Source organism: Astatotilapia calliptera, chromosome 23 (assembly GCF_964374335.1).
Source record: "Astatotilapia calliptera chromosome 23, fAstCal68.1, whole genome shotgun sequence".
Classification (NCBI taxonomy): Eukaryota; Metazoa; Chordata; class Actinopteri; order Cichliformes; family Cichlidae; genus Astatotilapia; species Astatotilapia calliptera.
This window is the reverse complement of record NC_137443.1, coordinates 32990201-33013061: the sequence shown is the minus strand read 5'-3', so window position 1 is coordinate 33013061 and position 22861 is coordinate 32990201. Positions and strand designations below refer to the sequence as shown.

Here is a 22861-nt window from a genome sequence, read left to right as displayed (position 1 = left end):
GCAACTGTGTTAGTCCTCCAGCGATAGGCGGCGCTATTTTCAAGTCTTTCAGCTGTAAGTCTTGGCCGGGGTGAAAGGTTTGGACGCCGGTGGACTATGTGGGAACTATAGTAAAGCGCTCTTCTGAAGGGCATTATGAAAAACAAATATCTGTATTTTCGTACATTAATCGGAACGGCACGTCTTTGTAAAAACAAGCGGTTCATTTCAGAGGGATTCAAGTAAGTTGTTTTGCACCTGCTGTGATGTGTCAGAGGCTAACAGCATGCTAACCATACGAGGGGTTGTTGCACACCAGTGTTTGAACAAACGAGGAGCATAAAACCGACCGTAATGAAAACCGGTGTCGCGTTTTGGGAGCTGTTACGTAAAACTGTGCTGTTTGTCATAAATAACGTGCTGCTGCTGTGTTAGCCTGAGCAACAGCACATGCACAGTTTGACCTGACAGGAGCACTGTATGAAGAGACAGCGTTATGTGGCATCACTTATCCACCAGCACACTGGCTTTAAAAAAAAATATATTAATTGTTATTAATAAAATCTCGCCAGAAATAATCCAAATAGTCCTCAGTATAAGGTTCTGCATAAACAAACACCCATTTCAGATGAACACAGCCTAAATGCTATTAAAAATATTCTGCCTTGTTGGGTTAAAACAACACAATCAAATCAATCACCAAAGCCATTTTTCTCCCTACTGAGGGGATACAACAGCTAGAACTGTGTTGGACCCACTTTGCCTTTAAAACTACCTCAATTCTTTGTGACATTGACTCACAAAGGTGCTGGAAACAACTTTGGTCCATATTGACACAACAGAGGAATCTACCTTTCTAATCCCAGTAGATCAGCAGTTTCTAAAACACTCACACCACCCTTTTCTCCCCATTATGATGCTGAGTTCGAACTTCAGCAGGTCAGGATCCACATGCCTGAATGCACTGAGTTGCTGCCATCAGAGTTTGTGTCATTGAGTGGCCACTCCATAGTCTTACAGCAGGAGTGAAAATACAGGGTTAGGTTCATTCAAATTGTTTAGATAAACAAAATTGTAAAATAGTATTGTTTCCTCTCAAATACAGCTTGATTGTTTCGCGCCTTGGTGCAAACAGACTCAGACTCATAATCTTATTTCTTCTACTGTGGATGGTTCAATAAATGTGAATATTTCCTTGTATATTTACTGTTTGTGCTCTGGTTAAAAACATCTCAGGCAGAATAAGGTCACTGTGACCTTTTATTTTTACCTTTGACCCCGGAGCAGTTGACACATCCTGATTAGCAGATCTGAGGTTTTGTGCTCTGAGAGATCAATAGTGTATTTTACAGTTGGGGGAGGAAAAAGTCCTATTTTCCCAGTTTCTGTTGATAGGACTGTAGAATTCAACAGCTGCTTAGTCAAACAGCCTGTGCAGCACTGCCAGGCCTTCATTCGCCTCGAGGCTCTTGGTTTTGAGGATGGAGCTTGAGCTGAGGCGGCGAGTGTGGCGTCTCAGCCCGTGACCATGTGTTTCTCCCTGTTGCAGCACATCAGCAGCTGAAGCGTGATGCATCCAGAGCCACGCAGGACAAGCGTTGCCCTGCAGAGACGACTGGCAGATTCAGCCCCTCAGGGCACGCTGAGCACCGGCCAACTGCAGGGCTTCATCCAGCGTGCCAGGCCTCCTTTCTTCTGCTTTCTGCTCCCCAGGGTTCACGCAGCTGATGTGGCTGCTGCCCAGCCTGCACAGATGCCCTCTTCCTCCTCCTCATCATCCTCTTCCTTCACCAGTACTGCTCCTGTAGCTATCCCTTCGTCCAGCAGCCTCCCGAAAAACATCGGGAAGCCAGAATTCCCGAGCACGGGATGGGAGCGCATCAAAGATCTCTTTGACAGAGAGTTAGTTTTATTGTTACATTGTTTCACTTGTTTGTGTCTTGGTGTTTTTGAAAAGGTCTTTGTGTATATGTAGACACTGTGGTGTCGAATTCATCGTGAATCATGTAGTTGATGAGTTAAGATTATTTAACTAAACTTGCAGCATCCTTTAGTTTTCAATGGCTTTTTGCTCTAATGGCTTCTAATGTAACAAGTTCACTCATTACTGGCTTTAAACTTACAAGGAAAATTCTCGTCCCTGTTTAGTGTGACTCAGAAATACCCAGAGGAGATCACCAATGTTGTAAACAGCAGTGCTCTCGGTGCACTTGCAGGCTTTGTCTATGGGGGCTTGCCAGCAGCTCGCCACGCCAGGGAGAGATATATCCAAGTCAGCCAGGCAGAATTATACACTAATCGTGTGGACGCAGTGGTAAGTGAAATCTGTGCCTTTAAAACCATATCTGCTGTGGTTTTGGGTGCAAATGTTCCATGAATGATGTCTGTGTTCAGCTTTAATATTGTGATGTCATAGTTTCTTATTTAATTGAATTATTATTTATGGGGTCTGAAGTGGAGCATTGAGAATAATGCTGCAAATAAAAGTAAAAGTCTGTCTGTGCCTGTTCTGTCTGTCAGCGCTCAGCACACAATGCAGCTATCCGGGGGTTTATAAGATATGGATGGAGATGGAGCTGGAGAGTGGCTGTGATAGTTACCTTGTTCAGGTAAACAAAAACAAAAAACAGGTGGAGCATGTGAGGAAAGTGTGTGTAGTGTTACTTTTACAAGGGGTCAAATCAGCTTGTGGATCTGGAGTATTAATAACAGGAGAATGCACAGAATGCTGAATGTCACATAAACAATGTGCAGATGTTTATTGGATGCGAGTGCTTTAACATTGCTAGCATACCTCGGTCAGTTTGTTTTGGCCTCACTGACTCAACATCGTGTGTGTTTCCTCTCCCTGTGTAGTTCTGTGAGCACGGGACTCTCCGTGTACCAAGACAAAGACGCAGTCAGCCAGTATGTTGCAGCTGGAGGTGAGTCACGTGATCTGATCAGGGCGCCTGCAGGTTGTAGTTCCAACTGTGATTGTTTTCAGTTATTTCTATAATAAATGCCCACTAAAATAGGACCGTATGTGATGATATTAAAATGTGACACGTCTGTTCAGTTACACCCAGAATCTATGTTTAATTATTGCTTGACAATAAAAGTGTTCTTTCAACATGTCCAGTACAAATTCCTGCACATTGAAATGATGAAACTCTGTATGTGAGCAGCTGTGACTGTAGGCCTTTTCAGACTGAACCTGGGCCTGAGAGGGCTGGTAGCGGGCTCGGTGATCGGAGCAGTGCTGGGGTAAGGCTGGCTTCTGCTTCTACAAGAATTCTTTGACTTCCAGTCCCAACAGTGCATGTTAAACTTTTTTTTCCATCTGATGTAATAGAACATGCTCAGTCCTCAGTACTGAGCTGACTTCTATTATCAGATGCTGTGTATTTACTTTTTGACATGCATGCATGCCTTCTCGTGTATGTGTGTGTGTATTTACATTCATGCCTGTGTGCTCGAAGTCAGTGAGCACTCTGGCAGCCAGCTGCGCCCCTCCCAGCAACCCTCTGTCACCCAGCTGAACCTCCCCCCTCCTCCTCCCCACTCCCTTCCAAATCTGCTCGTGGTGCCAGAGGGACTCGTGTACCACAGAGGACAGTGTTTTGGGTACTGAACCAAGGAGACGGGCCAAGGCAGCAGCTGCCCTTCTCCTTTTATACCATCGGTGTTATTCCAGCCTCTTGTGTCCTTCTACCGTGGTCTGATGTAGACTTGGAGGTGCTTCATCCTCTGTCTCATCTTCACAGCCTGGCCCACTTTAGCCTCGCTCGTCCTTTCAGCTGAGCGCACACAGCTAAATGCAGATTGTATAACTGCAAATTGAGTGTGTTGCCTTTGATGGTGTAACAGAGGAGGGTCTAGTTTGGATCATCCCTGTGGTCAACTCCATAATGGCTTAGCCATACTTCCAGTTGGCCCTCCACTAGCACTGCTCCCTCCTCCTCTTCCTCTCACTGTCTGCTTCAGTGGCCAGCCACCTGGAGCATTTGATGTGGGCAAATGGCTCCAGCCACGGCTACGCCAGGTGTAGCTGGGGCAGAAGGGGCGGCATGAAAGCAGGCAGCTAATTGCAAAGCACATCACGCTCCAGATCTTTAACCATTATGGTTTCCTTATTCATGTCGTAGAGGTGTGAGTGGAAAGTGCGGAGGGTTTGGAGAAGCTGGGCCGCAGCAGCTGTAGAAACTGTTTAAGGAAGTTATTACAGGGTCGATGCTTCCATTGAACTGGCATCTGATATGTTTTATGTTATACAACATAGACTATCTGATGAACTGATCTGTGTAAAAGTGTAAAGGTGTGCATCACAGTTAGTTATACACACTGACTTCTACACAGGATTCCGGTTGGTGCTCTGGTCATTGCCTTGCAGTCCCTGACTGGAGAGACGATCCGAGAGAGGCGCAGGAGAGAGCGCAGGGAACTGTATGAGCACAAGCTTGCAGAATGGTAAGATCTATCACAAATAAATACAAAGTGTCATTTTATCCTGATGCTTCTTGGTTAATCAGAGCTGGTGTTTTCAATAAAAGGACAGCCCGTTTGCAGTTGACGGATGAGCTGATTTCCAACTTGAATGTGAGCTCTCAGGTGGAGGAAACCAATAAGGACATGCAGAGGATCCAGGAACTGCTCAGTCTGCCACAGAATGAGGATGTAGTCAAAGACTCAAGTGGACAGTGAGCATGGCTGCCTTCACTGTCTGCTATCTGTTGGAATCTGGAAAATACAAACGTTCTCTTACTGAATGGAAACCGATTCAGATGAATTCATGATGCTGTTGTACAAGAAAAGTAGGTCCAACGAAGAGCTCACCTAAATGTGACATGGGATACAGGAAAAGGATTTTAAGACTTTCAAATATTCAGTATCTGATTTGTGCCACTTAGTCCACATTGGTGTTGTAAAGGTTAAGGTGGACTTGATGTGATGCTTCTGTGTACTTTTAATACTGAAGTTGACTGACACAGTATGTCCCGTGGTTGAAATCACAAAGTCAGCATTGTTGGTCGTACAACTTATTAAAACCACATGAAAGAAAGAAAGAAACAGACTCCTCTCCAAACCAATAAATATCAATTCATGCTACAAAACACTTCATTCTCTCTGTGTGTAATCTGTAGTTTGCTTTTGACCATGCCTTATGGGCTTTTCAGCAACTAGGTCAACCAAAGCCTCGGCCCCTGGTGTAAAAAAGATGTGACACAGCAACAGCTGGGGCTCAGGATGCAGCAGTGACTGCTGACGTGCACATGGACAGCCAATAGAAGCAGTCTGTGATGTGGAGAGCTCAGAGAGCTTCAGGTAAACGCTTCAAACGAGAAACTAGTTAATAGATTTCTCTTCTTTTTTTTTTAACCATTTAGGTTGGAGTAACAATGCAAGTCTGACTTTTCCAGACTTAATTTACTGCTGGAATGAAAGTGTTAGCATCATATTTGTTCAAATTAAAAACCTTATTGGATTCAAATATAAAATTATCCCAAATAACCACAATGAACCTGCAGCTCCTTTACATTTATCGGTTTATACTGCATCTGAGGGATGGATCGACAAGTGAATACATGCTGTATTCACCCACTTCCTCCCATGGATCCTCCCATCAGCTTCTTAATTCTTCTGAGAGAGTAACATGACTTCTGAAAATGAAAATATGAATGATTGCTGAGTAATTTGTTGATAGAATGACAGCAAGTGAAGTATGTTTCATAAATGGGCTCTGAGCGCCCTCTGCTGATGGCTTTGCATGAGTGAGTACAGAATACAACAGAGATGTGTCTTCAGTAACTGCGGTATTTCAAAGTTAAAAAACTGCTCCACAGCTGAAACAATGCAACAAACGCATGAATACTGCAACGCAGGGGACTTTCTTCTGGCCTGTGAAATGCTCGGACACCAAAGCGTTGTCAGTATTTGTTAATGGGTTGTGTCCACCGTGTGTCCACATGGAAAAGAACTGAGCTGAACTATCTAAGATGTGCAGGAATGACACTAAAGACTGTTTCTTAGTTAGCACAAGGGCCAAAAGTGGATTTGCAAATTTCTGTGAGAGTTGGTGACACGATCACTCATGTTGTGTGCGATGGGAATCCAAAAAACAAAATAAATAAAACATGAAAAGACACTTGATGAATATTTGGAGAATATTAGATGTGGGGGTAGGAGTTTATCTTATGAGGCTGCATGAAGGAGGTGTCTTTGGTAGGTGGCACCATGAATGCCTCAACGTATACCAGAAGCTAACGAGATGACCGAGTCGCCAGAATCCTCCAGAAAAGAGATGATGACAAAGCAAAACATGTTGGCAAAACTCACGAGTGTTTCTAATACAGGCAAAAGAAAAACTATCACCTGGAGAGGTGTGTTGCCTGACTTGAAACAAGTGAAACACCTTTGGGGCATCTTTTAGAGACAAAAGTAAAGAAGGCAAAGCATCCCTTTGGAAACCAAGAAGGACCAGGCCATTAAAAACAACAGCAGACAAAGGAAGCTTTTAAAAAATACAAATGTATATTTCGTCTTCTGTACCTCTGCAGCTGTTAGATATGATATGAATCAGTTTATAAAACATTATCTGACACTGCAGTGTAAACCTGATGATCTTTGCACAGAGAGAAAGTGTTTTGAATGCCTACAAGCCCAAAACAAGCTTTTTAAATGTGCACAGTGATTTGTGTGTAACCTTTGAGGGCTCACAGTTGCATGTATCTTGACCACACGTAGAACCATTTATCAAATCTGTGCATCCAAACCTGAAGAAATACTGCTCGTTTCTGCACAACGCCTTAAGTTCGGCTTCACAAATCGGATCATTTTCTCTGTGAAGAAGCTTCCTGTGCACACGCATGTCTAAACCGACGTGAAACCGCCCCCTCGCTCTCTTACAAACCATAAATGCGCACGAATGGCCTGGCACGCACAAATCACGTCGCATGCCGACGTGGGGTTTTGGCACAACTTTGACCCAGCCAGCCTCACACAAAACCACAAAACTAAGCTGCATTCAAGTCACAGTAAAAAAAAGGAACATCTGGCTTCCGCTGTTTCGTCTCCAGGGTTTATCTAACCGGGCAGAGCAGAAACGAACTGAGCATTGACTGACTTTTCCCAGCAGATGAACATCCAGCATGTAGCGGCAGCTTATTTAAAGAATAAAATAATATCTGTGTTTTCTAGTGGAGAGATGAACCCATCTGTTTATTAGAAAAAAATACAATAGAAATCCAGATGTCTCCGTTTTCCACTGGGCCTTGAACGTAGCTTAGATTTTTGGACGATTCTTGTGCATACGTTTAAGGTTTTGTAAGCGACCAGCAGGGACGTTACGTGCGCTCACAGGAACCTTTGTCAAAGAGAAAATGATGAACTTAAAAAGTTGTGCGCAAATGATCGCAATGTGTTCAGGTGCATGTCTGTGTGTGGACTGGAGCGCTCATTTGTTAACCCTCAAAAGTTACACACAAATCACGGTGTACACTTAGTTCAGGTTTGTGGATCATATCACATACATTTGTAACACTTTTGGCAAAGTTGTCTCCGTGTCTTTGAGCTAAAATTGGATATTGTTATAAGGTATTTAATTCTTGGCTCTGATTTAAAGAGAAACTAAATCCTGACTCTCATTTTTACTAAATGAGATCTGACAGTGCTGTGTCATCACAACAGAGGTTATGGCTTCAGTTTAGCTGTCTAAGTGAGAGATGGGTCTTTACTTGGTTAGAGCAGCTGTCTCTGTGCATTGCTGGTGTCTCATCAAGATGCAAAACTTAAGTAACATAGTGCTTTGGTATAGGGACAGAATCTCTGTAGTCTGCTAAACTCAGCAGCCCTGATGTGACGTCCTATTGTATAATGCCACTATGCATCCCGGTGAGACTCTCTGCACTATTTGCATGGACATTTTGGCATAAAATGGACAGATGGAGTGAAAACAGTGAAGTTTGATGTCATTTGGACGAAGTTGTCTTTTGAACTTTGAAGACGGCCCAGACTCCAGGTGCTCGCGCTGTCCTCACACACCAGCTACTGCACGTGGGGATCAGTAGGGGGAAACACACGTGAAAACCGGGGCCCTCGATATTGCACTTTCATAACTGTATCTGACTATAGGCGTTGCTTAAATGGTGCGTTAAAGTGCAACTCGTTCAGATTTGTTTTGTAACGTGAAATTGTCACTGAAAATGCCGACTTAAACACTTGTCCGTGACATTAAATGACAGTTATTTTATTTCAAACATGTACGCGGTTATTTCCATAGATTTTTTTTTTTCCATTGGAGGTTCAGAAAGCTCACTAGGCTCATTTCTACTTTATAGTTAAACACTCCGCCTCTTGTTGTGCATTTACACCTGGGAACAGGTGGAGACAGTTTAGTGAAACACAGAACAGCTTCAGCAGTCTTGGCTTTACATGATGCAAGCCAACTATACATTTAGTGATTGAAGTCGTCCCTGAGTGAACACGGTGTACAGATGGGTACAGACAGCAGCCTCAGAGCACCCATCTAATATGGAGACTACAAAGGCAGACAGCAGGCGCAATCCTTTGGCCACTGCCAGCTTTTTTTCAAGGGTCTTTTTGTGGTAAGTGCATTAATGAAGATATTGGATTCCTCAGCATGTTGTTAGTATATCAGTCAAAAGAAAGAAGAAAGTTTCTGCAAATTATTCCGCACTGAGTGACAGCACTTAAAGCGTTCCGTCTGAAATGGGAATAAAGTATATCATAGAGATGAATCGGAATCTAGGAGCGAAGAGGGAATTTTTATTTTTATTTTTGTGTACTCAGTAACGACTAGAAGACTCGGGTAACAAGTAACTGAGAAATCAAATAGGTTAGAACTTAAAGGGCTTGCGGATCTTTTGATCTTTTTAAAGTGGGCTTTTAAAAAAGGCCCGTTATATCTACAGGGAGAGTGTAAGTCAATCGTTCTATAAATGTCAAATGTAAACTGTCCATATTCCATAGGTGACTGAATACAGGCTTCCCCTTCGCATAGGGGCTTGTACATATTGTACATAACAAATATGTGTCAGTTACTTAAAGAACATCACGTGATATATCCCCTACGGGCATTCCGATGTACGTCTTGGTCCAGTCCCAATGTGCAAACTGATGCTCTCACAAAGTCTGAGGCTCTCAAGTATTTTTGAAAAGCTTTCATGCAAATAGAAGTTAAAACACGTTCTTTATTGCACATCTAGTTTAATCAGCCGTTTCTTTTTATTGGAGAAAACTGATGAGACTATTGCAATGAGCTCACTAAGTGACTTCAGTGAACTCTGTAAGGCTTTACAGAGAAACAAACCAGGGCCCTCTCTCGTTTCACAGACGACATTTAACATGTTTAGCAGTCACAGCAAGTATTCCTATTTGCTCGGAAGATGAAGGCGAGGCCAGAGCAGCTGTTTGCTATCTGCAACTTCACCACTAGCTGCCCTAAGTCGTACACACTGCTTTTTTAAAGGTTTATATATAGACTATATAGAAGTGGGTGTAGTCATTCGTTTCTCTGGACTGCAGTGTGAAGTCAGCGTATGCAGATTGATTCATTCCCACAGCCAGCCTCAAAGAGCTGTCTTTTTCTTTCAGCACCAGTTGCTTTCCTGTGCTTATTAGTTATTCATACACTGATCATCATCACTTGCTTGTTAATTCAAGAAGCTGGATACCTGTGAATTTACATTGTAATTTTAAATGTTCTTCCGGGACTGTGGCCGATATTTGATGTGTGAACAGCATTAGCTTTAAGAGATCCTCCAAGTCCATCACTAGAAACACTGTTTCTCCAAATAACTCATTAAGCACAAATAGTTCAGACATTCACAGTCAGCTTAGATATGTCTTTTCTAAACCACAGTGATTTGTATTTTTCTCTGCCAGATGGAAATGGTTTGTTTTTTTCTGTTTCAGTTGGTTAAACCCCCTGTTACAGCTTGGCCAAAAACACAGGCTCGAGAAAGGTGACATGTACAGTGTCCTTCCGGAGGATCGGTCTGAAACCCTGGGAGAGGAGCTGCAGAGGTACTTCAGCAAAAGGCTAATGTGACAAAACCAGAAGTGGTGCTGGTTAAGAAACATGTCTGTTTGTTTCAAGTTAATGTTTTATTTTTTTATAGTGTGGATTGCCATTCTGTCAACCTGCCACTGCTTGTAATATCAAGTGCTTTCGAGGGTCTGATAATTGTGTTACTGACCTGCTGCTAATTAACCTAATTAGCCTCAAAGTCCTCCAGTTGTTTCTTTTTAGTGCCACTTACCTTTGCAGCCTTCTCTTGCCCTGTCCCAACTTTGTGAGATATGTTGCTGCCATCAAATTTCAATGCAAATAATTTTCATAAAATAGTAAAGCACCTCTGTTGGAAATGTGTTTATAAATCCTGGGCTCAACTAATAAATTCATTTGATTTGCAGATGTTGGAATGAGGAAGTAAAAAAGGCTTCAAAGGAACTATGGAAGCCGCAGCTCTCCAGGGTTCTTATAAAGTGCTATGGAAAGTCCTATGCATTAGCCGGCCTATTTGAATTTTTTCTGGTATGTTGTGAATATTTACAATTGGCACCAGTGTTAAAACAATCATTCATGCACAGGTCGTATTTGAGATTTTGTGCGGTTTTCTGGCCATATTATTTCAGATGAGCTAAAATAAAAAGGAATACTGTAGTTTTACTGTATTATTGTATTACTAGCAGATATTTGAACCAATTTACCACATCCAGTACTAGTAATGGATAGAGTGAAGCTTGTTTGCATATTCCATTATGTATTTATTGTCTTTGTCGTAAAGGAGGCAATCAAAGTGATCCAGCCACTTCTTCTGGGAAAAATAATCCTTTTCTTTGAGAATTATCACCCAGATGATCAGAGGAGTCTTTGCATGGCGTATGTTTACGCTGCTGCGATGTCCATCTCCACGTTTGGACTGACTATCCTCCAACATCTCTACTACTATCATGTCCAAAGAACAGGCATGAGGATTAGAGTGGCAATGTGTCACATGATCTACAGGAAGGTCAGTGAAGATTCAGAAAATTTGCACAAGAGATGCAAATTTTTGAGCTCACAACTCTCAGAATAATTTTGTAAATTTTTCAAGCTGTTAAGTAAAAATGTTCTCATCAGGCTCTTGGTCTCAGCACTGAATCCATCGGACGAACAACCACTGGTCAAATAGTGAACCTACTTTCAAATGATGTTAATCATTTTGATGAGGTAAGGCAACAGATGACCTAAATTTGTAAGGGTCAAGAACCAACTCGAAACTACATTTGGAGAATTGTAACCGAGACAACAGAAGGACAGAGGGTTAACCTGGATGTACCCTTTGAAACCTTTTTTCATTAGGTATTTGAGTAGATGGGTATTTGTGGTAAATACAGGGTTTTTTTTAGATATTATTTAAAAGTTACTACACTAACTTGCCACAGGAGAATGATAAAGATGAAAAATCTGAACTCTTGACCCTCTGCTTGATGTTATACACTCAACAAAAATATAAACGCAACACCTTTGTTACTGCTCCCATTCCCCATGGGATGGACGTAGAGACCTAAAATTCATTCCAGATACACAATATAACCATCCCTCCCAAACAGTGGTCACAAATCAGTCCAAATGTGTGGTAGTGGGCACATCTGCCATATTGAGATAATCCATCCCACCTCACAGGTGTGCCACATCAGGATGCTGATCTGACATCATGAGTAGTGCACAGGTGTACCTCAGACTGTCCACAACAAAAGGCCACCCTGGAATGTGCAGTTTTTTGCGCTATTGGGGGTCTGGGGACCCAGAACCGGTCAGTATCTGGTGTGACCACCATTTGCCTCATGCAGTGCAACACATCGTCGCATGGAGTCTATCAGATTGTCAATTGTGGCCTGTGAAATGTTGGGCCACTCCACTTCAATGGCTGTGCGAGGTTGTTGGATATTCGTGGGAACTGGTACACGCTGTCGTATACGCCGGTCAAGCACATCCCGAACATGCTCAATGGGTGACATGTCCGGTGAGTATGCTGGCCATGCAAGAACTGGGACATTCTCAGCTGCCATCTGCCCTGAACAATGTGAACCATGATTCATCCGTGAAGCGCACACCTCTCCAACGTGCCAGACGCCATCGAATGTGAGCATTTGCCCACACAAGTCTGTTACGGCGACGAGCTGGAGTCAGGTCAAGACCCCGATGAGGACGACGGGCATGCAGTTGAGCGTCCCTGAGACGGTTTCTGACAGTTTGTGCAGAAATTGTTTGGTTGTGCAAACCAATTGTTCCAGCAGCTGTCTGGGTGGCTGGTCTCAGACGATCTTGGAGGTGAACCTGCTGGATGTGGAGGTCCTGGGCTGGTGTGGTTACACGAGGTCTGCGGTTGTGAGGCCGGTTGGATGTGCTGCCATATTCTCTGAAACGCCTGTGGAGACGGCTTATGGTTAAGAAATGAACATTCAATGCACGGGCGACAGATCTGGTTGACATTCCTGCTGTCAGCATGCCAATTGCACGCTCCCTCATTGCTTGTGGCATCTGTGGCATTTTGCTGTGAGACAAAACTGCACATTCCAGGGTGGCCTTTTGTTGTGGGCAGTCTGAGGTACACCTGTGCACTACTCATGATGTCAGATCAGCATCCTGATGTGGCACACCTGTGAGGTGGGATGGATTATCTCAATATAGCAGATGTGCCCACTACCACACATTTGGACTGATTTGTGACCACTGTTTGGGAGGGATGGTTATATTGTGTATCTGGAATGAATTTTAGGTCTCTACGTCCATCCCATGGGGAATGGGAGCAGTAACAAAGGTGTTGCGTTTATATTTTTGTTGAGTGTATATAGGGCAGGGAAGAGGTCTGGAAGTGTCAATATAAAGAAAATCAATACAAAGTTGTCCAGAGAGATCACATTTATTGTATGACGAAACATTTCTGTCCACTTCCAGGATTACAGCACACCATCTATAGAGCATAAGGTCTGGCGAGTCCCTGTTCAGACGGTGGCATCACAAGATGACTGATTTTGAGCTAATACAAGACCTCACAATAACTTCTAATCAATGAGATTGACTGAGAGCAAACCTTCAACTGATAGCTAGCTATGTCATAAGGATGTATATAGGCAATTTTTGTATGGGTAGGACAATTAAGTTTACTTTTGTCTAATTCACAGGAAGTTGTTTTCAAAAATATTAGGCAGGCATCTGAATAAAACATCTGTACTTCCACAAATGAAACATGCTCATCCACCCTGGTTAACTGCAGTCAGGCATTAAAAGCAAGTCTCTGCGGCTATTTTGTTAATGCCACAAAGGAATCATTTTTGGGATAGCTTAAAGCCTGACACGACTGATTAACATGTGAGGGTGATTGCAGTCACACGAGAATCACAAGCATCTTAAAGCTGTTCTGTCGGCATGTAGTTACCCAACACTTTATTGAGTATTCCTAAAATTTGTTGACCATTAGCACATTTCTCCAAATCTTGGGCATCTATGTTTGCTTACATTACAGGCTCCTTATGGTGACTGACAGTTTTATCCAAGTTGTGACCGCCACTTCCAAATGTCACACACTTTTCAAAATGTCATTTATAATGACCTCTACAGATTACACTCAGACTGCACTACTTGTGGGCGGGACCTCTGCAAGCAATGGTGATCATCGTTTTCCTTTGGTATGAGATCGGCCCCTCGTGCCTGGCAGGTGTGGCAACAATTGCAGTTATGATGCCGATACAGACCTGGTTTGGAAAACTCTTCGGCATCTTCAGGTAAAGGATAACTGGAGAAGTACATGGATCTTTCAATCTATAGACCTCTCAACGTCCAGCAAGAAACAAGACCCGACTGCAGGACTCATAGGCAAATTGGGCAAATGTAAAACACACCTTTTTATTAAAGTAGAAGCCCGATGTTCACAAGCTCCAAAATATCCACACACAAAAAAGACTAATCCAGGAAATTCCAAAACACGAACTGAGACATACAAAGGTGGTTAAACAGGCAGACTGCCAGACTTCTTCTTGGATTTTAGACACAAAGGTGCATTGCTGCCCTCCTCTGGTACTTCGTAAACCAAGGAGGTCAAACTCATTTTACCTTGAGGGCCACATACAACTTACTTTGATCTTAAGCAGGCTGGACGAGTGGCGCTGTGATTTTTCTTTTCTAAAGAAATGTTGCTGTAGTAAATGAAAGACATGTTCGCACAAATTCAATTGTAAGAAATGTTTGAAATTACACAAAATGTTCTGGTAGCTCATTGCCCAGACTCTCCTGTAATTATAAAGCAGGAAGTGTTTGTTAATACACAGAAAACCTTCTGTTTCTCTTGTTTTCTTACTGTGGGCACATTATTTTACCGAACTTCTGCAGAGTTCTTCCCAACTCGGTTTCAATTATAGAAAGATTGGCACAGTCAAAAAAAGTCCTCCACTGACATCTCAACTCTCAACAAATTTCCCAAAATACTCTCTGTGTAACTTTTTTTTTTTTTTGGCTTTTAGCCTTTTGTGCTGTATCCATTTTGAGTTTTTAACCTCAGCATGCTAAGTGCACAGCTGATCATCACACCACTGTGACAAAAACTACTTTTTTTTGAGTTGTTGCATTTCATGAAGAATGTAGATTTATATGATCTCTCTAAAGAGTATGAGCTCTATTACCTGATCGAAGTGTGTTTAAGGTTCTGTATAATCAGTCTGTATCAGTAATGACCTTCATCGTAGCCTTAAGGATTGTCCTATGTTAATTTTTTTCTTTGGGTCAGATGAGTAAGTGATGGATGGAGGGAATTTTACTGCAGTCATAGAAATCCTAAACCTTGTTGCTTTGGCATTAGACACATTTGATGCATACAAACCCACACATAAACTCCTCTGTAGGACTCCCATTTTTAACTTTAGTGTATTTTATGTCCACCTAGATAACTAGGGAATGTTAAAGCTGATACTGAAGCCATGCAAATATTTTGCAAGACCGGAGCTAATGTAGAAATCAGACAGGAAACACCAGGGAAACAAGACACAGCTGAAACTAATCAGATGATTACAAAAGAAAGTAAAACTAAATACAAGACCCAAGAAACAAATGACAACCAAAATAAAACAGGGAATGAATAACCGAAACACTCAATATGACAAACTAAAAACAAGGAGAGGAAATAAGGGAACAAGAGCCAACAAGAATGAATCAAAGAAAATCAAACGATGAAGAACAACCCAACCAACAGAAATAGAAACTTGAACTAAAAAGATTCGAACTAAGAACTAAATGTTCCCTATGAATCTAAAAACATTTTAAAACAAGTTCCAAACTCTGAAACCCGAGTCCAAACCCAGGACCATGACAGGGCCTGTTTAACAATGTTCAATGACTGTGTCTATTTTCTCATGCACTAATATGTTATTTATAATGTATCATTAGGAAAACTAGCGGCCTCAATGACATGTTGTGGAGTTTTTTGTTGTTGTTTTTTGGCAGGAGCAAAACAGCAGTCCTTACTGACAGCAGAATCCGTATCATGAATGAAGTGGTGTCTGGCATAAGGATAATCAAGATGTATGTCTGGGAGAAATGGTTCTCAGCCCTGGTGACTGAAGTTAGAAAGTAAGGATGAGAATCACAGACAAACTGGTAATGTTTTGACACGAATCATTTTCTGAACCAGCAGAATACTACTGCATATATTATCCTTTTTTGGTACCCCTCTCCATCATCAACTGATTTAGCCCTCAGCTCTGACAGGCTCACGGGGTAATGTCGTCAAAACACAGGGAGGACGACAATACCAAGTTTGTGAATGAACTCCAGAATGAGGCGACATAGGATTTTCAAATTCAGACCAATGATGCACCTACTAGAAATCTCAGATAAGTTCAAATCCCGCTGACCTTAACCCCAAGGTCAGAGGTTAACTTTTCTGAAAATCACTTAGGATTTCCACGTTTTTCACATAGGTGCAAATGCTACAACTCTTACATAAATCCTCCTTTTGCAACATGTTTACATTTTATGTTTGCTTGTCTTTTCTTCAATTTGTGAAAAAGTTTATATTACTACTTTTTTTTCTGGGGTGTTCTTAATTGGTACTGTTGTCCTCCTGCTGAAACTCATATCAAGAGTGATCCCTAAACTCAGTGGGAGGTTTGGATCCTGCTGTATTGGATAACCAAGAGTACTTAGACAGAACTTATGCAGGCACAGGGAGAACATGGGAATTCACAAAAAGCTACACTCTGACTTTTCTTTCCTTTTTCCTTCATAACTTAAAAATTAAATATATAATTACTGTCATAGACATATCAAAGTGAAACCGATGTTGCTCAACATCCTGCCAAATTTAAACTTAAAACTTTGCTTCAACTATGTAATCCATCTACATATGTTCTCTTATGTTTGTAGGAAAGAAATCAGTCGGATATTAAAGAGCTCCTACCTACGAGGACTCAACATGGCTTCCTTCTTTGCCAGCAGCAAGCTCATAATCTTTGTTACCTTCACGGTCTACACTCTTTTGGGGAACACCATGACTGCCAGCCAGGTGTTTGTCACCATGTCCCTGTATGGTACAATTAAGGTCACCCTGACCCTGTTCTTTCCTCTGGCCATTGAGAAGTTGTCAGAGACTGTAGTGAGCATTCGCAGGATTAAGGTAATTAATTTCTGTCATAAACTGTAGGAAAAGTTGGCAATCCAGTAGTCATGTCCAAGATAGTCAAACAATTTCCAAAGCTGGTGTAAAACCATGTTTATCATTTTCCCAGAATTTTCTCCTACTGGAAGAGATTGAGAGAAAAAACATTATGTTGCCTTTGGCGGAAAAGGGGGGAAACTCTATTGAGATCGAGAAACTGACCTGCTACTGGGATAAGGTAAATAGTGTAATATATTTCGTAGCGGTGTAACATATTGTTGTAGAACAATGACTGTTCCTGCAAACTTTATAGTTTGATGTAGTACTTACTGCCATTTTTGTCTTTGTTTAGAGTTTGGATGCACCATCTCTTCAGAATGTTTCCATCACAGCAAAGTCACATCAACTTCTGACTGTAATCGGACCAGTGGGGGCCGGAAAGGTCAGTAAACTTGTGTAATCTACACTGAAAAAAAGGGACTGGCCATCTCTTGGATTTATGTAAGCATCTTGCATGTATTTAACACAATTGCCTCATGTTTTAAAGTTAAATGTAACTATATAGTGTAAAAACTACATGATATGCAGAAAGGGTGTATTAAATTGTTCATATCATGTTCAGGTGAAGTAAGTCAATAAGATAGCAACGTTAAATCTCGTGAAACCACGCGTGATTTCATCTCGCGGGCTTTGGATCGTGGTTTAAAAAAGGCATCCATCTCAGTCAAGTCGAGCAGCCACCTCTACGTTTTTGGTATGTCTTGATTTTTTGAATTAATTTTTACCATATTTCAGCCAAATGTAGTTAAACGTCTAGAGTGTCGCCATGTAACATGCTAAAAAAGAGCCGTTAGCTTATTTGCTGTTTTATCTGTTGTCAAAGAATTGGCGCTTTTTCATTTGAATTTGTCTTTGGCACAAGAGCCGTAATATCACATTAAACCTAATTACGAGGCACTCATAACATAATTTGGTTTTCTGTGTGAATAGATTTGTCAACTGACTCTTCAGTTACATTGTGTATTTACTGCACCGTGGTGTTAGTGAGATTTTGGACATTGAAAAGCTTTAGCTAATATCATCAGCGGCATTATGCTAGCTTACATCCCTACCCCTCCTGCCCTCACCTGCTGTCCTTTTGTTTTTGTTTTTGTTTTTGTTGATGCACATTGAGAGACCACATCTATTCTGCATTTCACCAGGAGTCAGCTGATGGATTGTGGGTTCAAGGTGTTATGGTAAGAAAGTATATTCTATTTTCGTTTCTGTAACTTAATTATAATAGGTTTTTTATAATTATTAGGTGCATGCATACTCACCCTATTAATACAACTGAGAGATCCAAAATCTGCCATAGGTTTAACTTATACCTGTATGTATTGCCAGAAAGGTGATTACTGGACTCGCATTAATGCACACTTGAACTGAAATGAGGTTGTAACTTGTGGGTTCTTGGGTTGCAAATCAGAAACAAACATCTTTGGATTTTTTTAATCCCATAAGATCTGGAAACACAGTTTTTATTCAACAAAACATTACTGATTAACCAAGCACAGTGCCTGCTGTTATTTCAAAATAATTTTATGTCATTTCAGATAAAATGCAGCATTCCAGTGCATCCCAACCATGCATACAGTCAAGGTTTCTGACGGAGCTGAGTTTCTCTCTGACAGTCTGCTGAAAGTGTTTGCAAAGTGATCGGGGGAACAGGGCACAAAGCTAAAGGATGTAGCTGCCATTATGACAGTAAGAACTTTAAAATTCTTTAACTACAAAGTGTATATGTATTGCATTAGGTCAGTAAAAGATTTTTATGCTACATCCATTGAAACCGTCAACTATTACCTGTGAGTAATGATTCCACTAAAAGGATGCCATAATTTTCGTCATGCATTTACTGGCCCACTGAGAAAAAATTATCTTTTTTTAAAAATAAATGTTCTGGAAACTATATATCCATAAAGTTGATGTCAAACAGGAACTTTTGATATTGCTTTGTAGATGCTGGTGTTGCATGTTGACTGGTTTAAAAAGTCAAGAGTTTTTGTCTGGGATCATTTTCTTCTGTGCTACTGAAAAGTTCACAAATCTCTGTTTTCTTTGTTATAATAGTCAAGGATGACATTAATGCTCGGAGTCCCTCATCAAAGTGCTCCGCATCTGTGTGAAAGACAATTGCAACATCTTGGTGCAGGAGTTCATGGTGAGTGTTTTATGAGTAGATTGTGGATTTGCAACATTTAAAAATGCATTTAGTTATCCACTTGATCCTCATTGGACTGGTTAGGACCAGTAGTCCTCTTTAATAATTTGAAGTTCACATGAGGCCTGGTAGTGAACTCGGCCGCCGGCCCTTGAGGCCCCATCCCCACCCCTGTATTAGGGGTCACATCAGTGTGAAAAAACTTTAAATTTGTCATTCTAATGAACAAAGGAAAATCCCACCAATATTTACATTAGCTTTTGTTTGAAAAAATGACCAACTGACCAACAGCTAACCAAATTGTGGGGCTGAAAGTCTAAATTCTAACATCTTCTGAGTGACATAACCTGGATTTCTGATGGGCCGGTGTCTTTCTAACAAAAACTAATGTAAAGCATTTGAAATTATTATGTTTTTCACCCTCTCTTAGAAACTCTGTTAGACCATGAATGGCAGCATGGCAGGCCACTCTTTGGCTATAGCTATTTACTATGTTGCTTGCATTGGTTTAAATTACTCTAACATTAGAACTGGTAGATTCAAAAGAGATGAGTTTAAAAAGGAATCTTAAAGAAATGTTTTGTGTTTAACCAGGACTTGACTGAGGCCACTGCACAGATTGAGAAAACCACAATGAACATCTGTCTCCAGAGATGCGCCAGGCAATGACTTTTCTGATGTTGTTCTTCAAGATCTGGATAACGTGACCTTTGCAGTAGCCATGCTGTTTGGACCTTTTTTATTCCTTCAACATGAGTTACCCATCACAACTCTGCTACACTTTTGAGGTGATTCAAAGGGTGGTAATGGAGTTGGATGCAACTCAGCTCTCAAGAAAAGCTCACAACTAAGACAAAACTGCTCCTGCAACGAAGCTCACTGTTATGCATGTGAGGTGACCAGCTCTAGGTGAGAGGACATTTAAATCTCACACTTGTTCTGCTGCATTTTTGAAGCTCAATTCCAGGAGCAGATCGCAGGGTTCATTTTTATATACTCTGCAACTGCCATGAGGACGAGCTGTTTTTTGTTGTTGTTTGTTTTTCCTTTTGCTCTGTACAAGTTCTCTGTCTGTTTGGCAGCATTTTTAAATTTCTCTTTGTATTTTTTCTTTCTTTTACTAGTGAAGAGATGTAGCGTGAACAGTTATACAGTCTAAATATCCCATATGGGTCGTGTGAAATGGTATTTTCAATTTCATTCAGTTGAAGTAAAGAACGTTGAATATTTCTAAGCTTGCTGTTTTGAACCAAGATGTCACAGTATGATCAGTGCTGTAATTTTTGACAGTCACTGTATCAATGTTATTTTTGCGTCTCTTGAATAAAGGTTTTGACCTGCAAGTGCTAATTTCTTTAGTTATTGGGGTAAAATGGGTAATGTTAATAGGAAGGTGTTTGCCAATTCAGTAACCTAATTTAATGTTAATGGAAACTAACATTACCTCAAATTGTTTAGTTATAATTGTTGTTTAACTGAATCTTGATGTCAGAGGCCTTAAATAGAATGTTTTGATTTGTTCTTTCCCAACATTTTTCAAAAGAAACAGTCTAATTTCTTTACTGTGATTGATTCCAGAGAACACGGAAGAACTGACATTATTTAACTGTTGATTTATATAGATTCAGTGGAGGAGTAATGTCAGTTTAATTCTTTACCTACTGTCAATGCAGTGAAATTAGACATTTTGTTTTGAAAGGTTACTGGTGGATGCCAGCAACCATCTTGGAAGAGAACAATACAATCTGTTATAATGCCTCCATTTGAAAATTGTGTATTTGATACTAGAATATAATAGCAAAATGTAATTTGAAGATAACATGTAGTATTTAAGTGACCAAGTAGTATTGGGTAAAAGTTATTGAATCGTGTTGGGATAACGTGAGAAAATTGTGAAGGATTAAAATATTCCAAGAGCTCAAATTACTTCATCAAAACATGTTTAAGTCACATTTTATCAACACAAATTGCACAGGTTTATTGAACATGAATAAATTGTGTTAATTTAACTCAATTGTTTAAGTTGCTGCCGAAGCAAAACATCTGTGTGCAACAAATGTCCACCATTGAATTAAGTAAATCCAACAACATATTTTTTTCAGTGTATTTTAGCATCCACCCTAAGATTATAGGAGTCTTTAACCTAACGGTTTATTACCGGATTCTTATACGCTGCTCAAAAAATAACCACTTTAATAACATATCAGATCTCAATGGGGAAAAAAATCATCATTACTGATGTGCACTGAGTAATATGTTAGGTGGTGCAACCTGGCAACATTGGATGAACTGAAACATAATGTCCCACAGGTGTTCTATTGATTTAGGTCAGGTGAGTGTGGGGGCCAGTCAGTGGTATTAGTTCCTTCATCCTTCAAGAACTGCCTGCATACTCTCACCACATGAGGTTGGACATTGCTGTGCACCAGGAAGAATCCAGGACCCACAAGCATATGGTCTGATAAAGTTCAAGGACTTTATTACAATATCTATTGAAAGTCAGGGTGCCGTTGCCTAGCCTGTAGAGGTTTGTGCATCCCTCTATCAATATGCCAGTGACTCACCACCAACCCAGTCATGCTGAATGATGTTACACAACATACGTTTTTCCACGACTTCTCCAGACCCTTTCAGTTCTGTCACATGTGCATGGGTTAAGCTTGCTTTCATCTTTGAAAAGCACAGGGCGCAAGTGGAGGACCTACCAATTCTGGTATTCTATGGCAAAGGTTAGTTGGGTTCCATGGTGCTGGGTGGTGAGCACAGGGCTTACCAGAGGGCACTGGGCTCTCTGGCGCCATTATTGTCATTTTTATAGGGTTTTGGCAGTGATCATCCAGTTTCCTTTTGTAAAACGGAGCAGATCCCAGTCCTGATGATGGGTTAAGGGCCTTCAACAGCCTTGTCCAGGTCTCCTAGAACATTTTCTTGTCTCCTGGAATTTCATTTACCGTTTTACCATGTGGGAGATGGACTACCTGTGCAATCTCTGTAGGGTCCAGGTATCGACTAACAACCCCCTCTGCTATTTGACTTATCACATCAATATCCCAAAAGTTTAACTGACTAGTTGACAGACTAGTTACACAATATGGGATCAACAAGAAACGAATTTTGGAATATCAACAAATTAAATCCATAGTAAAAAAGAAATTTAATCCCAGTGAAGCTGAATTACAAACACCACCAACTGTGGTACAATTTTTTAGTCTAAAACCCCCCAAATCATTGTCTAAAATATACAGAACACTTTCTAAAATAGATGAATCAATATCCCTTCCTATTGCAAAATGGGAACCAGATTTATCAATCAACTTAGACCCAAACCTTTGGTCTCAGATATCCTTAAAAACCTTTCAATGGATCAGAAATCCCAGTTTGCAATTAATACAATACAAAATATTACACAGAGTGCACTATACTGGTCATAGGATGTTCAAGATGGGCTATACGCCTTCCAACAACTGCTCACACTGCACAGCAAATACAACGGACAATTACATCCACGCTCTTTGGTTCTGTCCACCAGTTCAGAAATTTTGGCGTGAGATATGTGTAGACTTATCAAAGTGTCTGAAATGTAACATTCCAGCCTCCCCTTTAATATGCTTGCTGGGCAACTTGGATGAGGTCACTGCAGAAATAAACACAGCCCACGTTGTTTTTACGGCCCTATGCATTGCCAAGAAAATGGTCCTCATTAACTGGAAAAATAAAAATAATCTTAATTCTAACCAATATAAAAACCATCTAATAGATCACATTAGTCTTGATACAACCTCTGCCATCACATTTGATCAATCCCTTTGGGCTCCTTTGATCGGCTTCATCACCTAGTGGGGGTGGGGGGTCATGGTTTGGTCCTGCCTTCGCTATTGTAGTTGATATGGGGGTAGGGACGGCCTTAGGGTGTCTGGGGAGTCCCTAAGGCCTGGTTAGGAGCTCTGGGGCTCTTGGATGGTGTTTTCCTTGTGGCTGCGTACAGCGGAGATGGGAGAGGGTCTGTGCTGGCGGACGTTGGTTACTGGCCTGGTAGCCTGGCTGC

General features: G+C 41.1%; 2 protein-coding genes and 1 long non-coding RNA gene across 5 annotated transcripts in view; all 3 read left to right on the top strand.

The window, feature by feature from the left end:
• Positions 1–35: 35 nt before the first annotated feature.
• Positions 36–5074, top strand: timmdc1 (translocase of inner mitochondrial membrane domain containing 1). 2 transcript variants are annotated; one of them, XM_026160037.2, is made up of 8 exons: positions 36–221; positions 1529–1881; positions 2128–2293; positions 2500–2588; positions 2836–2903; positions 3147–3225; positions 4318–4428; positions 4512–5074. In XM_026160037.2, exons 2-8 carry the CDS (start codon positions 1550–1552, stop codon positions 4660–4662), a joined length of 996 nt encoding a protein of 331 aa, XP_026015822.1. In that variant the 5' UTR covers positions 36–221; positions 1529–1549; the 3' UTR covers positions 4663–5074. The 2 variants fall into 2 exon arrangements, with proteins under 2 accessions (XP_026015822.1, XP_080154141.1); XM_080298015.1 differs by having other exon boundaries at positions 42–221; positions 4517–5074.
• A 2609-nt stretch (positions 5075–7683) lies between these two features.
• Positions 7684–22861, top strand: part of LOC113016997 (ATP-binding cassette sub-family C member 4-like) — a 39023-nt gene continuing 23845 nt past the window's right edge. The window contains exons 1-10 of the mRNA XM_080297467.1: positions 7684–8561; positions 9892–10002; positions 10393–10513; positions 10767–10991; positions 11102–11191; positions 13586–13749; positions 15461–15586; positions 16382–16631; positions 16744–16851; positions 16966–17055. Coding sequence (XP_080153593.1) covers positions 8488–8561; positions 9892–10002; positions 10393–10513; positions 10767–10991; positions 11102–11191; positions 13586–13749; positions 15461–15586; positions 16382–16631; positions 16744–16851; positions 16966–17055 — 1359 coding nt within the window. The 5' untranslated portion in view covers positions 7684–8487. The remainder of the gene's footprint in view (positions 8562–9891; positions 10003–10392; positions 10514–10766; positions 10992–11101; positions 11192–13585; positions 13750–15460; positions 15587–16381; positions 16632–16743; positions 16852–16965; positions 17056–22861) is intronic.
• On the top strand, positions 17069–20918 carry LOC145424281 (uncharacterized). Of its 2 annotated transcripts, XR_013905303.1 has the most exons (5): positions 17069–17114; positions 17236–17851; positions 18209–18359; positions 18726–18816; positions 19411–20918. It is a non-coding gene; the product is annotated as an uncharacterized LOC145424281 (long non-coding RNA). The 2 variants fall into 2 exon arrangements; XR_013905302.1 differs by having other exon boundaries at positions 17074–17851.